This window comes from Corylus avellana, chromosome ca5, assembly GCF_901000735.1.
Source record: "Corylus avellana chromosome ca5, CavTom2PMs-1.0".
NCBI classification, from domain to species: Eukaryota; Viridiplantae; Streptophyta; class Magnoliopsida; order Fagales; family Betulaceae; genus Corylus; species Corylus avellana.
The window spans coordinates 933,897-954,700 of NC_081545.1; the positions used below are offsets into that span (position 1 = coordinate 933,897).

Below are 20,804 nucleotides of genomic sequence, written 5' to 3' on the forward strand. Positions count from 1 at the left end.
TCTCTCTCTCTCTCTCTTTCTCTATCCCCACTTAATTGTCTTAAATCTCTCTCCCATAATTTTATATCTGAAGTCCTTTTTTTTTTTTTTAATTAATTGTGATAATTCTCACTCTCCCATAATCTATCTCTCTCTCTCTCATAATTTATGTTTCAACCGTTTTTTTTTAATATAATTTTATATTTGAACCTTTTCTTCTCTCTCTAAACTAATTATATGGTTTAAGTGTCTTAACTATTTCTCTCTCCCATAATTTTGTCTCTCTCTCTCTCCCATAATTTTCTCCACTTAAATGTCTTAAATCTCTCTCTCTCTCTCCCATAATTTATGTTTGAACCAATTTTTTGATTTTTTATTTGTAATGCATTGAGTTGTCTTAATAAAGAATACAAAAGGTTTTCAAATTCTCTATTTCTCTTTCTTTATTTAATTTTCTTTTTATCTTCTCTTGCTTTATGTTTATATCTTAATGTGAAATATATTATTATATATATATATATTCATCATCATCATAATGCATTGAATTGTCTTAATGAAGAAAACAAAAGGTTTTCAAATTCTCTATTTCTCTCTCTTTATTTAATTTTCTTTTTATCTTCTCTTCCTTTATGTTTATATCTCAATATGAGACAATTAAATATATGAGTTTTATTTGTAATATATTTAATTGTCTTAATGAAGAAAACAAAAGGTTCCCAAATTCTTTCTTTCTCTCTCTGTTTATTTTTTTTTTCTCTTCTCTTGCTTTCTAATTATATCTCAATGTTCCTCTGTCAATTTCACACTCAAATCAGGAAAAAGACAAGACTACAAGAGAGAGGTAGAGAGAGTTTCTAATCGTTGTTTCTCAATGATTTCTTTTCTTTATTTTATTTTTTTGCAAGAATAGTTGTTTTAAATTTTCCAATCGTTGTTTCTCAATGAAAAATTATATTATTCTCAATGAAGAGTAGAATAGTTACTTTCAATTATATTAGTATTTTCATTTTATTCGTTTTTTTTATCTTTATTTTCGGTGCTTATGTTCTTCCATTTTTGTTTTTGTCCCTTATATTTTTTTCTAATTTTTTTTTTCTTCTCTTACTTTCTATTTATATCTCAATGTTCCTTTGTAAATTTTACAATCAATTTAGAAAAAAGACAAGAGAGAGAGAGAGAGAGAAAGAGAAAGAGATTTGCATTGCTGCTTCTCAATGAAAAATTATACTATAGTTATTTTTTTATATATATATTTTTTTCTAGAACAGTTCTTTTCAATTTTTCAATCGTTGTTTCTTAATGAAAAATTATACTACAGTTTTTTTTTTTTTTTTTAATCTAGAATAGTTATTTTCAATTAGTATTTTTTTTCCTTTTTTTTATCTTTATTTCCGGTGCTTATGTTCTTCCTTCTTTTTTTTGTCCCTTATTTTTTTCTTCTAATTTATATATTATTTTTGATTCAAATGATTACTTTTCTTTGGTAAATTTTACATTGAACTCAAGAAATAATAATGAGAAAGAGTTTCTTATCGTTATTTTTGGTTGATAATTTTTTAATTTGTACATGTTGTTGTTCATTGAGTGATTTAATTTTTTTTATCTGTTTACATGCTTAATTAATGGATGACATTGGTTTTTAAGGTTTCATTGGAATCGAGAAACGTATACAGTAGAAAAAGAGAATTCTTTCAATTATATTAAAATTTTATTTTTAGTTTTTTATTTTATCTTTATTTAATGTATTTATGTTCTTCCATTGTTTTCCCTTAAATTTTCTACTAATTTATATATTATTTATTCAAATTGATTAGTTTTCTTTTGTAAATTTCACGTTGAATTAAGGGAAATGATAGTGAAAAAATTTCCTATCATTATTCTTGGTACGATGTATAATTAGATTATGTCAATATTCCTGCCAATGTTTTTTATCTCTTTCATTTTTAAAAAGAAAAATTAAACTACCAACATTCTTTTGTTTACAAAATTAGTAAACATAACTGTAATCAAATATCAATATGCTCATATATTTTAGAACACTTCTTTATTTTTGTTAGTGTAATAGAAAAATTTCTCAAAAAAATTGTTTATGAGGAGAAAGTTCAACTCCTTAAAGACAAAAGTTTACCATAATGGATTGTGTAGTGGAGGAGAAGTGGTGTCATTGTTGGAATATAATGATTAATCAATCATTTTGTATAATTGATTAATCTATGTTTTTATTTTGAATTTTTTTTTCCTTTATATTTCATTTTAAACTACATATATGGGAACAAATATTTAATATGTTTCAATTTATAAGAACTAAAATTTATGAATTTTTAAATTTATTAGATATGTATTGAGTAAAACTATGGTTTAAAATGATCTTATGAACATTTGTCATTTTTAGTAGCTAATTAGTTAATTAAGAGAAGAAAATAAAAATTGTTGTTGATAATCTTTTAAAGAATTTTTGAGTAAATTACAAAAAAAAAAAAAAACCCGGCGCGTAGCACGGGCTCTAAGCTAGTTATTATTAACTAATGAGGACAATCTCATAGAAATTGAACGTTTGTGCGTCATTACCTGATAGTAATTTTGAACGTTTGTTCGTTTCGTCCTGGTAGTAGCCTGGCTTGGGCCACCCTGGCCATGAATAGCCTCAACCCGAACATATATATATATATATATATATATATATATATATATATCCTGAGCTAATGCATTATCAATAAATATTGATAATGAATATTCAATAATATTCATTAGAAGTTTCCTAGTCCTTTCGTCGTCCTCTACTTTTTGTGTAATGTTACAACAAGTATATATCATTTCGAAAGAAGATTTCACTTCTGTTTTTTTGCTTTCGGAGAGTGGATAAATACTAAACGAGGGGATTTCCTTGGAACTTGCGTGTTCTATTGTGCAGCAAAGATGGCATACGAGTTGATTAAAAAGTGGGGGAACTTCTCATTGTCGGAAGAAGAAAGTGCTAGGGTCGAAGCTATTGACAGTGTGGTGGACGTTCTGGAATCGAGAGGACAATTTTGGCTGGCGGGCAAACTCATTGGCGACAAGTTTATTGGAAATGATTACATTCGATCTACACTCATTAAGGGGTACTGGAAGCCGACTGGATCGCTACACTTCAAAGTCCTAGGAGAAAATTTATTTCTCTTAGATTTTGAACATTTTTTAGACAAATCGCGCATAAGACTCAAGGGACGCCCATGGATTTTCGAGGGTCAATTGTTCGCGGTTGAAGAGCTTGATGGGTTTACACCACCCAGTAAAATGAGATTTGATTAGGAGATTTGATTTAGCCGCCTTTCGGATCCAAATGTACGATCTTCTGTTGGTCTGTATGGAGCAGGAGATGGGATTCAAAATAGGATCCACAGTGGGAATGGTGGAAGATGTTGATATCGACATGGACGGAACGGGTTGGGGAGAGTACTTGCGGGTTCGGGTGCACGTAAATCTCTCTAAACCAATTCCGAGGGGACAAACTCTGAAGTTGAAAGACCAAACTCTTTGGGTGCCTTTTCAATATGAAAAGATCCCAAAGTTTTGCTTTAACTGCGGAGTGATCAGCCATGGCCTTGAGGGATGTCTCAAAGGGGGCGATAAGGGTAAACAGGGAGAAGGAGCAGAAACGGAGTATGTCACATGGCTCAGAGTTACACCCAACAGAGCTTGGTTGGAGAGACGGCGAATGCGACTCCGAACTGAGGCTGAGAATTATATGCAAGGGGTGGGGCGTCGCTCTTCCCGTTCACCGGCAGCAGCAGCGACGATGTCGGCGCCTATTGTCAAAGGTGGTGCTCAATTTGGGAAAGAATTTGAAAAAGCCAAAGATGGGCAAACTGCCCATGCACGTTACGTGAAAATGGGGAAATTCCCATATGAAGCGCCGGATCCTCTTGATGATAATTATGAGGTGAGTAGCGTTTTTCATGGGGAGAATATTGGCAATAAAGATGAGAGATTACACTTTCCTATTGAAACTCTCTATGCACAGAATAGCCCCATTAAAGATGATATGCATGTGAATGGAAAGAAAAAGCAACAAGAGATTTTTGAGGAGCCCAACCCAACATCAGAAGAGGTGCAGGGCAATTTCGGAACCCCTGAAGCTTTGACTTCTGCGTATATGGCACCTGCTAAAGGGAAAGATCCCCCAACCGCCTGGAACATTAATGAGAGATTGCTCTACGGAGGAATTCATGGGCAATCTAGCCCAAAAAGAACTCAACACAGTTGTCCAAACTCAAGCTGCGCTCAACTCAGACTTGGAGGCAATAAAAAGGGACGGGAAAAGTCCAAAACCAGCCAATTTCTATATGGGGCAATGGAATCACATCAAAGAGAAAATGGAATGGAATGTCGTGGAAGGAAATAAGAAAAGGGAGAAAACAGAGCATGTAGCAACCCCCATGTCACTAGGTGGGGAACACGTGGACATTTCTTTCTCAACTGGGCCATGCAAAAAATCCTTCTCCGCAAACTCTAAGCAGGGACGCTCTATGGGAAAGGCCCGGTTTAATTCTATAAGGCCAAACCAGCATGCAGGCGACAAGCGAAGAGGCTTCGCAGCTGATGTGGATGCCGTAGGCCCATAGCAGGAGCAACTGTAGTCACTTTCGGACCAGGGGGAATTTCACGGCAGGAAACGTGTAAGGGGCTTGTACTCTAGCTCTTCTACTGTAGATCATGTTCAAGTGGAGGCTGCTTTGCAGCCCCGCCAATCTCAATGAATGTATTAAGTTGGAATTACCGAGGGCTTGGAAACCCTCGGACAGTTCAGGAGCTTTGCTGATTGGTAAAGGAAAAGAAACTTGATTTGGTTTTTTTTATGGAAACCAAATTGCCTAATAAAAAATGTGATTTCATTCGAATAAAATTGAGATTTGATTACATGTTTGGAGTTGATAGTGTGGGACGAAGTGGGGGTTTACTTTTGCCATGGAGTGATCAATCTCATGTTAATATTCAGAATTATAGTCGTCGCCATATTAATGCGGTCATTGATAGTGTGGGGACTTTGCCAACTTGGAAATTCACTAGGTTCTATGGACATCCGAATATAGCAAAAAGGAAAGAATCATGGGCACTACTTAGACACCTCAATTCCTTCCACCCCATTCCCTGGGTGTGTATAGGCGACTTTAATGAAATTGTGAACCTTTCGGGAAAAAAAGGAGTAATCATTCGACCTAGGGGGCAAATGGAGGACTTTTAGCATGTTCTAGAAGACTGTAGACTTCGTGATCTGGGGTTTAAGGGGCCAAAGTACACCTGGAATAATGGTCGCCCTGGAAGCGATTACACGGTGGAAAGGTTGGATAGGGCAGTGGCTAACATGGAGTGGAGTGATATTTGGAGGGTTGTAGGTGTGGATATTTGGGCTGCAGCTCTGATCATCTCCCGCTTTTCCTTACCATGCAAAAAAAAAGGACGCATTCTGGGAAAAAAAGGAGACCTTTTTCGGTATGAAACTAGCTGGTCAAAAATTGGGGAATTTAAAAAGATAGTGCAAGAGTCCTAGGGTGTGAGATGTCCAAATCAAGATCCATGGACGGTATTTAAACGGAAGCAACATGGGTGCCAGAAGGTCACCAAGCAATGGGTCAAGAAATAGAAGCAACCGACAGAGAAGTATATTCTAGAGAAGACAAATGAACTTAGGCATATTCAGGAAGAGGCAAATCCTCTTAATGTACAAACTGAACAAGAGCTCAAACAGGAGATAAATACCATGCTAGAACAAGAAGAGCCTAAATGGTGGGAAAGGGCAAAAGAAAATTGGCTGCGCGATGGTGATCGAAATACAAAATATTTCCATGTCTGTGCGAATCAAAGATAGCGCAGAAACCAAATTGAACAAGTGGAGGATAGAATGGGTCGCAGTCACAGGTCACGGTGGAACAGGCTTTCATAGACTATTTTTAGCATTTGTTTACATCGGCCAATCCGAGTGACATAGAAGAGTGTACAAAGAATATAGAAGGCAAGTTGTCGGATAATATGAAGACTTCATTGACTGCAGATTTTTCGGTTGAGGAAGTATACAGAGCACTGATGCAAATGGCACCCCTTAAGGCACCGGGCCCTGATGGTTTCTCAGCGAAATTTTACCAACAATGGAAGAAGGTTGGCAGTGAGGTATGTAATGTTGCTCTCCATTTTTTCAAGGGTTCTGATTTGGAAAAAAATATCAATGTCACGCATACTGCCCTCATCCCTAAAAAAACAGCCCCTAGCAGCGTCTCTAATTTCAGGCCAATTAGCCTCTGTAATGTTGTCTACAAAATAATTTCTAAGGTATTGGCAAACCACCTCAAGTTGATTCTCCCACATGTTATATCTGCCAACTAGAGTGCTTTCCTGCCGGGGAGACTAATATCGAATAATATAGTGGCGGCATGCGAAACTCTCCATACTATGCATTCTAGGCTATGGAGTAAGGCGGGCTACATGGGGATTAAGCTGAACATGAGTAAGGCTTACGACCGTGTGGAGTGGGCTTTCCTCGAGTCGGTTATGCGTCAGATGGAGTTCCCGGAAGCATGGATAAAACTGGTTATGGGGTGCATGAGTTCAATCTCCTATGCCATTCTGGTAAATGGACAACCTGTTGGAAACATAAAGACTTCCAGAGGGCTTCGCCAAGGGGACCCATTATCTTCATACTTATTCCTACTATGTGCTGAGTCACTTAGTGCTCTATTGAGTCGAGCAGAGAAGACCGGAGTGTTGACAGGGGTGCCCACTTCTAGAAAGGGTCCTAGACTGAGTCATCTGTTCTTCACAAACGACAGTTTGATTTTTTGCAAAGCTAATTCAGTTGAATGGAGGCAGTTAACTAAGTTGTTAGAAAAATATGAAGCTGCATCAGGACAGAAACTCAATAAGGACAAGACTTCAATTTTCTTTAGTCGAAACACAAGTGCAGAAAAGAAGCAGAAAATAACTCATCTATCGGGTCTCCAAGTAACCCAAAGTTATGACAAGTATCTAGGTCTGCCAACACTTGTGGGGAAGTCACATACACAGGCTTTTTCAGGTATTAAAGATCGCATCTGGAATTGCCTCAACAATTAGAAGACAAAATTCTTGACACAAGTAGGGAAGGAGATACTCATTAAAGTAGTGGCACAAGCCATCCCTATATATTGCATGAGTGTCTTGCTACTACTGACAAGCCTATGCAAAGAGATTCAAGGAATGATGCAGCGATTTTGGTGGGGTCATAAGGCGGACACCTCCAGAATTCATTGGATGAGTTGGGAGAAGATGGGCTTTTCCAAAACCCAAGGGGGTCTGGGGTTCCGTGATCCGGGGATTTTTAACAAAGCTCTACTTGCAAAACAACTATGACGACTCCTCTAGTGTCCGGAATCTTTGGCTGGGAGAATCTTAAAAGCCAAATATTACCCTTCTTGTTCTATTTTGGAGGCAAATCTAGGCAATCGCCCTTCATATGTGTGGTGAAGCTCTATGGTAGCGAAACCAGTTCTCACAAATGGCCTTTTTTGGAGAATTGGTAAGGGGGATACCATCCATGTGTGGGGCAATAAATGGATCCAGAAACCAAACATTTTTATGATACAGTCACCACAGAACATACTTGATCGAGATGCTTGGGTTTCGTAGCTCATTGATCCAGAAACGAGACAATGGAGAATGGACCTTATCACACAAGTTTTCTTAGAAGATGAAGTCGAGGTAATTCGGAGCATGCCGATTAGCCCTTTACCAACAGAGGATTGAATTATCTGGCGAGGCATAAAAAATGGAATTTTTTCGGTCCGGAGTGCATATTTTTTTGAGATGGATAAAACGGCACAAAGGAGGAGTGGACCGTTTAGAAATGATAGAGGAATTGATTGGAAAGAGTGCTGGAATTTACAGATACCAAATGTGGCAAATTTCTTCTTATGGAAAGCATTACATAATTTGCTACCGACTCGGGTGAGCTTAGCCAAAAAGGGTGTAATCCAAGACACCTTATGCCCTATATGTGGAAGAGAAGTTGAGATGGTTGTGCATATCCTATGGACCTGCCTGTCAGCCACCGACGTGTGGGGAGGTGGGCTGTTGAAATTGCAAAAATGTAGTACTGTGGGCAGCTGCTTCCAAGAGTTTTTAAGTCAGTTCGGGACAAATGCGACACTAGGGAAATTGAACTGTTTGTTGTCATGGCAAGGAAAATCTGGTTAAGGAGAAACTCCGTCCTACATGGGGAAGCTTTCTTACATCCAACCAGGTTAGAAAAAGAAGCTCAAACTTCGTTGGAAGATTTTCAAAAAGCTAATACTAAGATCCAATACGAGGTAGCTACTAACAGTGCACCCATTGCTAGAATTTGAAAACCCCCACCAGACAACACGGTCAAGATAAATTGGGATGCTGGGCTGAATACGAAGGAAGGACGTGTGGGTGCATGATTCATTGCTCGCAATTCGATTGGTAACTTTATTGCAGCACGAAATTTGTCACTTTCTATTCAAACTGACCCAACTTCGTCTGAAGCATTAGCAATGGTATATGCTATTATTTTCTACAAGGAAATGGGGTTTGGCAATATTCTTTTTAAGGGTGACTCCTTGCAAGTCATCAAGGCTATTGCTCTAGAGGGGTCATGTCTTAGCAGCTATGGCCAATTTATCGACTGTATCCAAAGATTACGTGGTTTGAGAAATGCCAGTTTTCAGCATGTAATGAGGGACGCCAATAATGCAGCACATGCGCTTGCTAAAATGGCTGCCACCTATATCACTATGTCTACTTGGTTGGGGGATGCCCCACCAAGTGTAGGTGATATTGTACGGAAGAAGCAAACCTCCCTGCTTGTGTGATCTTGTTACGAATCTTTTGAGATAATGAATATTCCAAATATTCCTTCCAAAAAAAAAATTCCCATCTTTTATGCAACACGTTAATTGTGGCCACTTAACTAGCAAGTGGAAGGCATACAAACAAAAGCAATTTAAAGTTGCGAAAAGAAACAGGCAATGAGAAAAGAAGACTTCAGAAGTGTTAAAGTGAAACCACCATGAGAGATCATACTATACGCTTGCCTATTCTTCTCTCAATATTGTTCCTTCTTTTACTCACATGCCTTGAAGATGAGAGATTAGCCTTGTTGCAATTCAAGGATAGCTTTACCATAAACAAGTCTGCTTCTAGCCGGTGATCCTTCACGTATGCAAAGGTTGCTTCATGGACTCTAAAAGGACTAAAGGAGGGAATAGTGATTGCTGCTCTTGGGATATGATGGGGTTGAGTGCAATAAGGACACAGGTCATGCGATTAACTCTAGCACCGGCCTCTTCCGTCTTGTTCAACTTCAAAGCCTTAATCTTGCTGATACTGACTTCAGCAACTCTCAAATCCCATTTGGAGTTGGTAATCTTTCGAGGTTAATTAACCTATCTCAACCTCTCCAATTCCTTTTTCTATGGACAAATGCCTAAAAGCTTAACAAGTTTATCTTATTTGGCAATTCTAGAACTCCCATATTGCTTTTTACAAGGAGAATCTCAATTTCAATTTTTTTTTGCTACCAAAGCTACGATTTCTTAGTGTAGCATACAATGAAGATCTCATTGGTCATTTGCCTGAATTTCATTCTAATAGTTCTTTGGAGGTTTCCACACTCAAGGATACAAGTTTTTATGGTAAACTACCAACTTCAATTGGAAACCTAAGTTCGTTATATTTTTTAGATTTTCGGAAATATCATTTCTCTAGATCTATCCCCCACCTTCATTGAGTAATCTCACTCAACTTATGATCTAGATCTATCAAATGCATAACTTTGGAGTATGAGAAAATCCCATATGTTCACAATCATGGATTTCTCAAGTAATAAATTTGAAGGAGAAATTCCAGAACTTGTGGCGAGTCTTAAATGACTTCATTTGCTAAATCTCTCCAATAATGCTTTCATTGGTCATATCATGTTCCCCTTAGAGAACTTAACTAATCTAGAATCAATGGACCTTTTACAAAACAAGTTGATTAGAGAGATACCTCAACAACTAACACAACTACTTTTCCTTGAATCCTTTAATGTCTCCAACAACTGTCTCACCGGACCTATACCACATAGAAATCATTTTGACACATTTCAAAATAGTTCATTCGGAGGTAATCCTGAATTCTATGGAAGCCCATTATCAAAGAAATGTGGAGATTTCAAGTACACACCAACTCCACCTTCTACCTTTGAAAGGAAACAAAGTTCAGAGTCCTCATTTGAATTTGGTTGGAAAGTAGTTGTCATAGGGTATGAATGTGAATTTGTAATAGGAGTTGTAATTGGTCAAATTGTGATTGCAAGGAAGTATGATTGGTTTGTGAAGACTTTTGGACAGACGTAGCAAACTTGAAGAATGGTGAATTGGAGAAGGTTATGAATTTGAATTTAGTTAAATAAAATGTTATAGACAAAGTAAAAATGCTTATGTTTCTATCATTATTATATGGTGCTCGGTAGAAGCACAACTCTGTTTCTATGCGTGAGTTTGCTTGTGTATGTGTTTTTTTGTGTTTTGTTTTTCCTTATTTCAAACAACCTTGTAAATAAAAAATCTGATTCACTTCATCCTCATACTTTGAAGCCAATTTTGAAGTGCCTCCCCCAGCTCTACTCTTGTGCCCATGTGCATCTCAAAACAAGGGCCCTCTTCAATTGCTACTATACAAGGCTCGCATACTGCCTCACGGTGTAGATTTCCTCTTCAGTGGTGCCTTATGGATGCGGAATTTTGGGATTATAATTTTATAATCTCGTGATTTCTTTATGTCGGGATTAAAATCTATAAATGTATAGCAACAAAGTCAGAGTTCATAAGCATGATTTGTTAGAATTAAATTAAAAAAATTAGCTCTTTGAAGCATGTAATAAACAAATGAAAGAGATAAACGTACATCCGTTATTAGACAACGGGTTTTTCCTCCATGATTGATAGCCGCATCCCTACATGTACGTATGTGTGTAGAGGAGACTAGTCTTTCAACCTTAATTTCTTTAATGTCCAAGTCTAATAAGCCAATTCCATTTATATTTAGGGTGAGAGTTCATGGTTCCCTCAAATGTTTAGAGAATGGTCTAACCTAATCAGTATACAGTTCACTAATGTGTTATTGATAATTTTAAATTTATTTTAATGCGTATTATTTATTGTGATGAGAATCACAAAGAAGGAAAAGCATGCAACATCATCTTCTTTTCCACTTGATTATGTATAAGTTGATCACTGCAACGGTGTACCAATGCAAATGAACTCTAGCTAGAAAGGAAGAAGGTATTTAACATTAATACACCATTAACTAAAAAAAAAATTGAATATATTGAGCTCCTGGCCTTTGAATGAACCTTCCAAATTCCAATTCAAATTATAAAATAGGTCCATATATCTAAAATTTGCTAACTAACCTCCTCTCCCTCCAAATAAAAATGGACATGAGCTTTAATTTAGATATATTAAAAAAGGGGCAGAATCACATTTTGCTAGTTCTTTAGCTCTTCATCATAGTTAAAACCTTCTATTTACTAAAAAAAAAAAAAAAAAAAAAAAAAATCTTCCATTCTGGGAAAAATTTCCTCTCACCCAGTTTGAAAGAAAATTTTATTAAATTAAATTGACAAAGAAATACAAAAAGAGCAAGTTGTCACCCTAACAAACTTCAAAATGTGATTCTTTTTTAATGTTCTATATATGAAGCAATTTCCCTTTGAAATTGATTGCATCAAAACCCATTCAAACCTCCATTAATTAATTATTATATGTCCATTTAAACATGGTTTTCTCTAAAATAGGGCCCACCAATCATATAGCTCCAATGTCGACATTAACAACATACAACTTAATTAAGTACTCCTACTGGCATTCAAGCGTATAATTTTTTTTTTTTTTTTAAAAAAAAAAAAAAACCCAAAAAAAACAAATAAATAAATAATAGCTAGTCCTTGAAAGGATCGTACTTATCAGTATCCTAAATTCAATTAGCGGGATATATCTAATCATCAAATTAAAATATTCATTACGTGCTTACAACAATCAAATCATATACAACCGGATAAGCTCAAATTTCTACACTATATCGTACCTAACATTTGGCTAATTTTGTCTTTTTACTTCACTTGCAAACTACAACAACTACAACGCCAACTACGCTAACTGGCCGGCGATATCTCCTATTTCCAGCCGGTTGAACCGGTCACTACACCATGCTGACTTGCCGAGCAAACCATGGCATGAATAGCCTAGGGTTTTTTTCTTTTTCTTTTTTATTTTTGAAAAAAAAAATGAGAAGAAGGAAATTCTTATAATTTAGTCTAATACTATAAGAACATATGACACATTAGTTAATTTTATTAAAAACAAATGTGAGAATTAAATATTTTAAGAATAAATATCAGTTTAAGGAAAATTGTAGTCACTACAAAAATAGTGGTTCATTTTGATGACTTTACAGTCAAATATTTATAACTTTATTACATATAACAAACAATGAAAAACTTGCCATATGTTTCCACGAAGGAAAAAGTTTGGATTAAATGTTATGAACATTTCAAGTTTAGATAATTGTCTTTTACTTAATTGATATAATAATGAAAATCCATCCAATAATTGGTTTTAGTGTTATGAGTTGCTTAAACATGATATAGAAGATTTGCGCTCATAATATGGTTATGGAAAATACTTAGAATACTATAGCTATTATTATAATTTCTTACAAATTGATGTCATGCATGTGAATAACGCAATCCAAAAACAAGCTCTAACTGTTTGTAGTAGTGTCAAACATCGTACAAGGTGCACATCAAAACTAATTTTTGATTGACACATAATATAGCTAATGACTCATCTTGGTATAAAATTACAATTTTATTTTTTAATTTGTTTAAAAAGAGGGACCGCCACTCATTAGATAAGGGGTAATCGAATATTTCTTACTAGTTAAGGGGTGGTGCCCCATAAGGGTGAGCATTGACCTGCATATTTCTTCCTAATTTTTCATTTTTTATTTTTTATTTTTTTTAAAATAATTCAGGATAAAATCTTAATTTTACAATAAACTAAGTCATCAATTTTGCCACGTATTAATTTTTAAATTGGGTACTTGATGGAGGGGTCACACGGTCCATCATGTACTTCCAACGAACTCTAATTTTTTGTTTTTTTTAAGATTTTAATTGTATATCCTTTTATTAAGATTTTTTGAAAAATGTGAATTACGTTTGACAAATGTAATAAAATAAGTATATATTTGAAATTCTTTTAAAAAGTTTTATTTTTAAGGTAAATTCTTTTAAAACTTTTGATAATGGAGTTTAAATTCTTCAATATGATTTTAATTAATTGTATTTAATTGTTTGCTTATTTGATTTGGACACTAATAATACTTGACCAATTAATATTAGAATACTAAAACAAATTTAGGGAAAAATACAAAATTAGTTTGTGAACTTTACCTGATTTGCAATTAACTCCATGTAGTATCAAAATAAACTCAGAGGTTTATGTGATATGCCAAAAAAATAATTTACTCTTTACAGTTAAATTTTGTTTATTGACTTGACAAATTTTTGCTAATGTAATACACCGTAAGCCATAAAATTGTAACACATGTCCAATTTAATAAGCATATGATTCATTCTATCCGAGTAGGTTACGAAGAGAAGACAAAACAAAGTTAGCCAAATGACACACGCAAACAGGAGAGAGTGATAGCTTGACTTCGACAACGAGGGGTTATGTTTGCTTGTGAAAGACCCCATACACGACTCATGTTTCTCTCTTCCCTCAAACCGTTCATTTTGATTGGATTAGAGATATCTCTGATCCCCTCACACACGCAAACGACTTGAAGACTGGAGAAGAAAACAAAACACCATGGTCTTCGGGGAGATGCTCTGGTCCACTGAACTTCATTTTATTTTACATATGTTTGATTTAAAAAGATGGTTGACTTAGTGCAACTGAAATTAAAGTGGGATTTAAAAAAGCATACTTTAAGGTGTTTGTAAGGATATTTTTGTAAAAATCCTTTGTAAGGGTAGCAATTCTCTATTTTATATTTGAGTTACATGATATGTAAAAGAATGTAGTTACTGTAAAGAAGTTAAAAATGTTATTTGTATCTTATAAATAACTATGTAAATAAGTTATGTTAGTAAGTTGAATAAAGTTAAATATTTTTCTTCATATTTTGTGTTCTCTTAGTGAGTGCACTTTGCTTCCAAAATTCTCCACCCCTCCTCTTCACATGATAAACTCTTATCCCATTTCCATGCACCACTTACTCCAACACTGACCAACTCCATCGCCACCAACTCCTACTCCGTCACCGCCATGTCGGCAGATCATTTCTTCCGGCGGGCGCTGCGTCCTCTGCTTGTCTTTCTATGCTTTTTCAGCCTGACATCTTTCTCCAAATCCGACGAGCTCCAGCCCCTTCTAGAATTCGAGTCGGCTCTACAAAAATCAAACCCCAATGTTTTCAGTTCGTGGACGCCAGGTAACTCAACATGCAGCTTCAGCGGAATTGTATGCAACTCCAACGGGTTTGTCACAGAAATCAATCTCCCCCAACAAAATCTATCTGGGGTTCTTCCATTTGATTCAATATGCAAGCTTCAGGCGCTAGAGAAACTCTCTCTGGGCTTCAATTTTTTGCATGGTGGCATCTCTGAGGACTTGAAGAATTGCACTTGTTTGCAACAGTTAGATTTGGGTTGGAATTCATTTTCTGGGAAAGTGCCTGATTTGTCTTCTTTAGGCAAATTGAAGTTACTGAGTTTAAACAACAGTGGGTTTTCTGGGCAATTTCCATGGAGATCGTTGGAAAATCTTACGAGTCTCACTTTCTTAAGCCTCGGGGACATTGTCTTTGAGAAAAGTCCTTTCCCTGTGGAGGTCTTAAAGCTTGAGAAATTGTACTGGCTTTACCTGTCAAACTGTAGCCTTGAAGGACGAATTCCAGAGGGTCTAGGAAACCTTACTCTGCTCGAAAATATTGACATTTCCTGGAACCAATTTTACGGTGAACTCCCCGGCGATATTGTAAAACTCAAGAATCTTCGGCAACTCGAGCTTTACACTAATTTCTTGACCGGAACACTGCCGGTGGGATTTGGAAATCTTACGAGTCTTGTAAATTTTGATGCGTCTGGTAATAGCCTCCAAGGAAATATATCCGAGGTGAGATTCTTGACTAACATTGCTTCTCTACATCTCTATGAGAATCAGTTCACAGGGGAGATTCCTGAAGAGCTTGGGGAGTTCAATAAGCTTGTGGTATTCTCAATCTACGGGAACAAGTTTACGGGTCCTCTTCCTCAAAAGCTTGGCTCCGGCGCCGACTTTGTTTGCATTGATGCATCAGAGAATTTTTTTACAGGTCCTATACCGCCTGACATGTGCAAGAATGGCAAAATGACTATTCTCCACCTGCTACAGAACGGGTTCACCGGTGGAATCCCAGAAAACTACGCGAATTGCTCGTCTTTGCAAAGGCTACGAGTAAGTAACAATTCCCTTTCCGGTCTTGTTCCGGCGGGGATATGGAGGTTGTCGAACTTATCCGCAATTGATCTTGCTATGAATAATTTTGAAGGTACCATCCCAAAAACATGGGCAATAGGAAGCAGCTTACGGGTGATTGACTTAAGTGAAAACCAATTTCAAGGTACCATCCCAAAAACATGGGCAATGGGAAGCAGCTTAGTAATAATTGACTTAAGTGAAAACCAATTTCAAGGCCAGCTACCAAGATCAATGACCAACTGTATGATGCTAGAGTATCTTAATATCAGTAACAATCAAATAAATGACACCTTTCCCTCCTGGTTGGTTTGCAATCTGAATTCACTTGAAGTACTTGATTTGTCCTATAACTACTTGAATGGTATGCTTCATCCATGTTTAGGAAACTTCAATTCTCGTTTGTTGGTTCTTCAACTACGAAGCAACAACTTCCATGGCACCATCCCAAAAACTTGGCCAAAGGGAAGCAACTTAGGGATGATTGACTTGAGTGAAAACCAATTTCAAGGCCAGCTACCAAGATCAATGACCAACTGTATGATGCTAGAGTATCTTAATATCGGTAACAATCAAATAAATGACACCTTTCCCTCCTGGTTGGTTTGCAATCTGAATTCACTTGAAGTACTTGATTTGTCCTATAACTACTTGAGTGGTATGCTTCATCCATGTTTAGGAAACTTCAATTCTCGTTTGTTGGTTCTTCAACTACGAAGCAACAACTTCCATGGCACCATCCCAAAAACTTGGCCAAAGGGAAGCAACTTAAGGATGATTGACTTGAGTGAAAACCAATTCCAAGGTGAGCTACCAAGATCTATGGCCAACTGTATGATGCTTGAATATCTTAATGTTGGTAACAATCAAATCAATGATACCTTTCCCTTTTGGTTGGGAGCTCTTTCTTAGTTGAAGGTTCTCGTCATCCGTTCTAATGTATTCCAAGGTGTGGAAAAGGGTCTTGAAATCAATTATACATTTCTTGAGTTGCATATCATTGATCTCTCTCAAAATAGTTTCTCTGGAATTTTGCCTACAAAGTATTTCCAACATTGGAATGCCATGAAAGTTGTTGGTGCAAAGAAATTGAAATACATGGAGCTTATTTCTACAGGAAACTGGTTGGGTCATTATGTCCCATGCACAATTGTTGTGCAAATTTATTTAACTCGCAAGTGCACGAATCGATTGTAGTTTAATGGATTGCAAGTGCGAGGTCGATCCCACAGAGAATTGTATTTTTGAAAGAGCAATTTATTTCTAAACTAATTAAATCCTAATCTAGTTCCAAAAGGGTTTTGATTTTTGAGTTTTGAAAATTAAAGGATAAACATAAACTAAATAAAATAAGTAAATCTAAGGATAAAGGTACTAAGGTTTGGGAATTCACACTCACCAAATCATAACAACATACTTTATGTTCATCAATATTAATCCGAAGTTCTCACAAATTAAATCATAGATATGTTTTACTATACTTCAAAGAATTAATCAAAACCATCCCATGTATCCATTCATTGACCAAATCACAAAAGGAATCCAAATTAAATTGAAACACCAGATGTATCCGTAGAACAAATCACAAGGGATATCCAATTTTTATGAGTTAAAAGCCAAGCAATCAATCATATGAAATTATCTCAAATAATCAAATGTATCCTTGAATCACAAGAGATATCCAAGAATCACTCCATACAATTGATTAGAAGTAAAACAATTGAAATATAAAACCCAATAAAATCAGAATAATAAAAACTTACATAAAAGTATTGATGTTCTTCATCGGTGAGGCTTCATCCCCAACCTTAGTTGGGAATTTAGCTCCACATAAAAATAAAATCTAAACCTAAACCTAAACCTAAAGAAAAACTAAACAAAAGAATTTTGCTCTCTGGGATTGTGTATCTTTTCTTGAATGCAAAGAAGTCTATTTATAAGCTTAGGGAAGTCCTAGAAGCCCAAGTAAACCTAGATAATTCGGAGGTCTGTCTCCCAGTTAAAATAGAAGTCTGAAATCGGACTAGGATTCGTCCAAATTTGTGTCTCTTAATTGCGGGGCGATTTTGGCATAGAAACTGTACGAATTACGAAAATCCTATTTCACAACAAATTGTAGTATTTTGAGCTAGCTTTCCAATGCCGTTTCAATCACTTCAATCCGATATTTAAGCGGAGAGTTATGGTCAAAATACTAAGACGTATGCAGAATCTGAATTTGAATCCGATCTGAAATCTTATCCAATCTGAACTTTAATCTGATTTAACCTTTTCTTGGATTTGGTTAGACTTAACCAAATCATCTAGGTCTTCTTAAAGTATGCTTTCTTCCAAACTTCGCATTTTTCCCTTTAAAGCTGCAGTTTTTCTTCAATGACCTACAAAATACTAAAAACACAAAACTAACACAAAATATTAAATAACGACACAGCTAAAGGATTAACTAATGTAAATAAAAGGGTCCAAATATGCAATATTTGGCACTTATCAAACACCCCCAAACTTACATTTTGCTAGTCCCTTAGCAAAACAAAACAAAAAATAAAATGAAAGCAAGAAACATAAATCCTCTTTCGTGGGAGAGACGATTGCATTTAGCATATGCAACAAGCCTTTTAAACCCCTAGGCATCCCTAGTGGACGAGTGAAGTCTCGTGAGGGCTTAACAGGAATGATACCCACAAACATTGTGCACTATGTTGTTAACAAGAAAGAAGTTTCACATGAACCATGGTTCTTATTCATGAGCAAACTTAAAAAGACAAACACCATCATAATAGTCAAAAGGAAATCCAGAATCAAATCACTCATAAATGGACAATTTAGACCTCATATGTTCTGAAATGTGTAAAGTGTAATTAGCATACAATCATGAAGCTTTTAGCCTAAACTCAAGACAAGTTCCATAAAATTTGAAAGAATCCCTAACAAATGAAACAACCAAGGCAAGATATGCATTTTTTTCCTTCTTTTTTTTTTTTTTTTTTTTTCTAAACAGGCTCTGCAATGTCTAACTCCCTTAAGCTTTCTAATTGACTCATGTAACAAGTGTTAGGCCAATGACTCCCAAGCCAAGTAGCTTTAGGGCACTAGATGTAGAACATCCCTAAGGGCTTATTAACTTAAGTCAAAAAGGCTACGAAGTCAGATTAGCCATATCATAAATCAACACTGAACTTCACACCTTTTGACGCGAACACTCAATGCTTAATGAGGCAAGAGGTCCGGTTACTCAGCGAAAAACTCAACATGATCTTTCTTTTCTTTTTCCTTCTCTTTTTATTTATTTATTTACTTTTTTATTTTTTTTATATCTTGCAAGCCAATGGTTATTCATCAATAGGTCATCCAACAAATCTCAAAGAGAACAAGCTTAAGCTCAAACATCATACCTCACAGAAAACATGCTAATGTGCTCATAAAAATTTATTTCAAAACAAGTGAAATCTCTTTTACCCAAAAATAAGTCAAAGGACTCAGACTTTTAATGACATAATGATGATGTTCAACCCTTTAAACAAGCTAATGAAATGCAAATCACAGTTATAGTTTAACTCAAACTTGACAACAACATAGCACAATTTTTTTTTTTTTTTCAAATTTTTTAACACAAAATGATAAATAAAAATAAACAAATAAGAACAAAAATAAATAGACAAAGTGTTTTTCCATACCCCCAAACTTGAATTACACATTGCCCTCAATGTGTAGTATAGAAATACATTACCGGAAGTAAAGAAATCTCAAGGTATGAAAAAGGCTAGGGCGTCCCCCAAACTTAAACACCAAGACACCTGTCAACAAAAACTAAGAGCAATATTTTTTTCATAGAAACAAAACATCAAAAGATCAATTGCTGTTAGAAACAAAACAAATAAATAGAAATGCAATATAATGAAAAAGGAAAGAAAGAATTTGTGGAGTGAAGTCAGAAAAATAAACTGGAAGAGAAAACTTTACAGCGCTTTCCCCGATCATGCGGATGTCCAACCAATCCCTTCCACCCTTTCTTCTTCAAAACTTCATAGCCCTCTGGAAGGATGTTTCGCCATCTTATGTAGACTTGCTTGCTTCGACAGATCTTCTTAGAAAAGTGGTTCCTATATTTGTGTGCTTGTGTGCACAAGTCCTTGAATATCTTGACATAAGATGGCTCCTGATGTGCCTCAAGAGGGACAGTGATGCAGACAGGAGCTTCAGTACTCACTTCCATGTCACTGGGCAGATTAGGATTTGTTGGTGGCTCACTGTTCTCATGGTGCTCAACTTGCTCCTCTTTCTTTTCCTCCTCTTTGTTATCCACAATTTCCTCACTCTCAAGTGTGATGGTGACTTGGGCATGCTTATGATAAGAATTTTCGGAATCATCCTCATCAATCATGTAGTGCCTTTCAGCCATTAGCTGACTTTGAAGCTCTTCTTCCTCTATTCTGTTGAAGTCAGCAACTAGATGACTGATCTGTCCTTCTATCTTGGTCATGGCCTGCTTAAGTTCTTGTATGTCTCTACCATTAGCCATGTTGGAATTCCTCAGCTCCTGTACAGCTTGATTGGTAAAACCTTTTAGCTCTTGTATAGCTTGGGAGTTGGAATTCTTGAGCTCTTGTATAGCTTGGGAGTTGGACTGGTCAACTTTTTCTATTAGTGTTTTCATCATGGCTTCCAATGATGACTGTGGTGCAGGCTGTGGCACTTGAGTGGTAGACTGATAAATGGGAGGTTGAGCTTGCTGATCGAACTGCGGATATTCTAAATGGTGCAATTCATCAAATTGGTGAGCATAATTTCCTATAGCTTGAGCTGACCATGAGAAACCAGATTGGTTGCTCCAGTCCGAGTTATAACAATTGAAATTTGAATCAAACCCCAGGCTGGAGAAACTAGTGTTCATTTGTTCATATGAAAATTTAGATCTAACTGCTCTGATTTGGTATAATTTGTCCCATAAGTCATCGAGCTCAGCTCGCAGATCTGGACAATTGTTTTCCTCATGATAAGGATTGAAACAAAATGAACATGGTTTATGTGGGTAAAAATTTTGAGGATAGTTGGTAGGAGCTGATGTCCTATAACTAGGAGATGCATTAAAATCATTAAAATAAAAATTCATGCTTCCCCTCACTTTTTAGCATGCAGATATCCCACATAAAATATTAACCAAATTTTTTTTTTTTTTTTCAAATAAAATAAACTAAAAGAACAGCTAACACAATAAAAAAAAATGAAAATGAAAATTTAAAAACTCACAAAAAGGACCAAAAATAAATTTTTGGCAAAGATCTA

General features: G+C 35.9%; 1 protein-coding gene across 1 annotated transcript in view; it reads left to right on the forward strand.

The window, feature by feature from the left end:
- The first annotated feature begins 14,330 nt into the window (after window positions 1-14,330).
- The window catches only part of LOC132180614 (receptor-like protein kinase 7), a 12,656-nt gene continuing 6,182 nt past the window's right edge, over window positions 14,331-20,804 (forward strand). Inside the window, exon 1 of the mRNA XM_059593502.1 lies at window positions 14,331-15,778. Within this exon, the coding sequence (XP_059449485.1) occupies window positions 14,331-15,778 (1,448 nt within the window). The remainder of the gene's footprint in view (window positions 15,779-20,804) is intronic.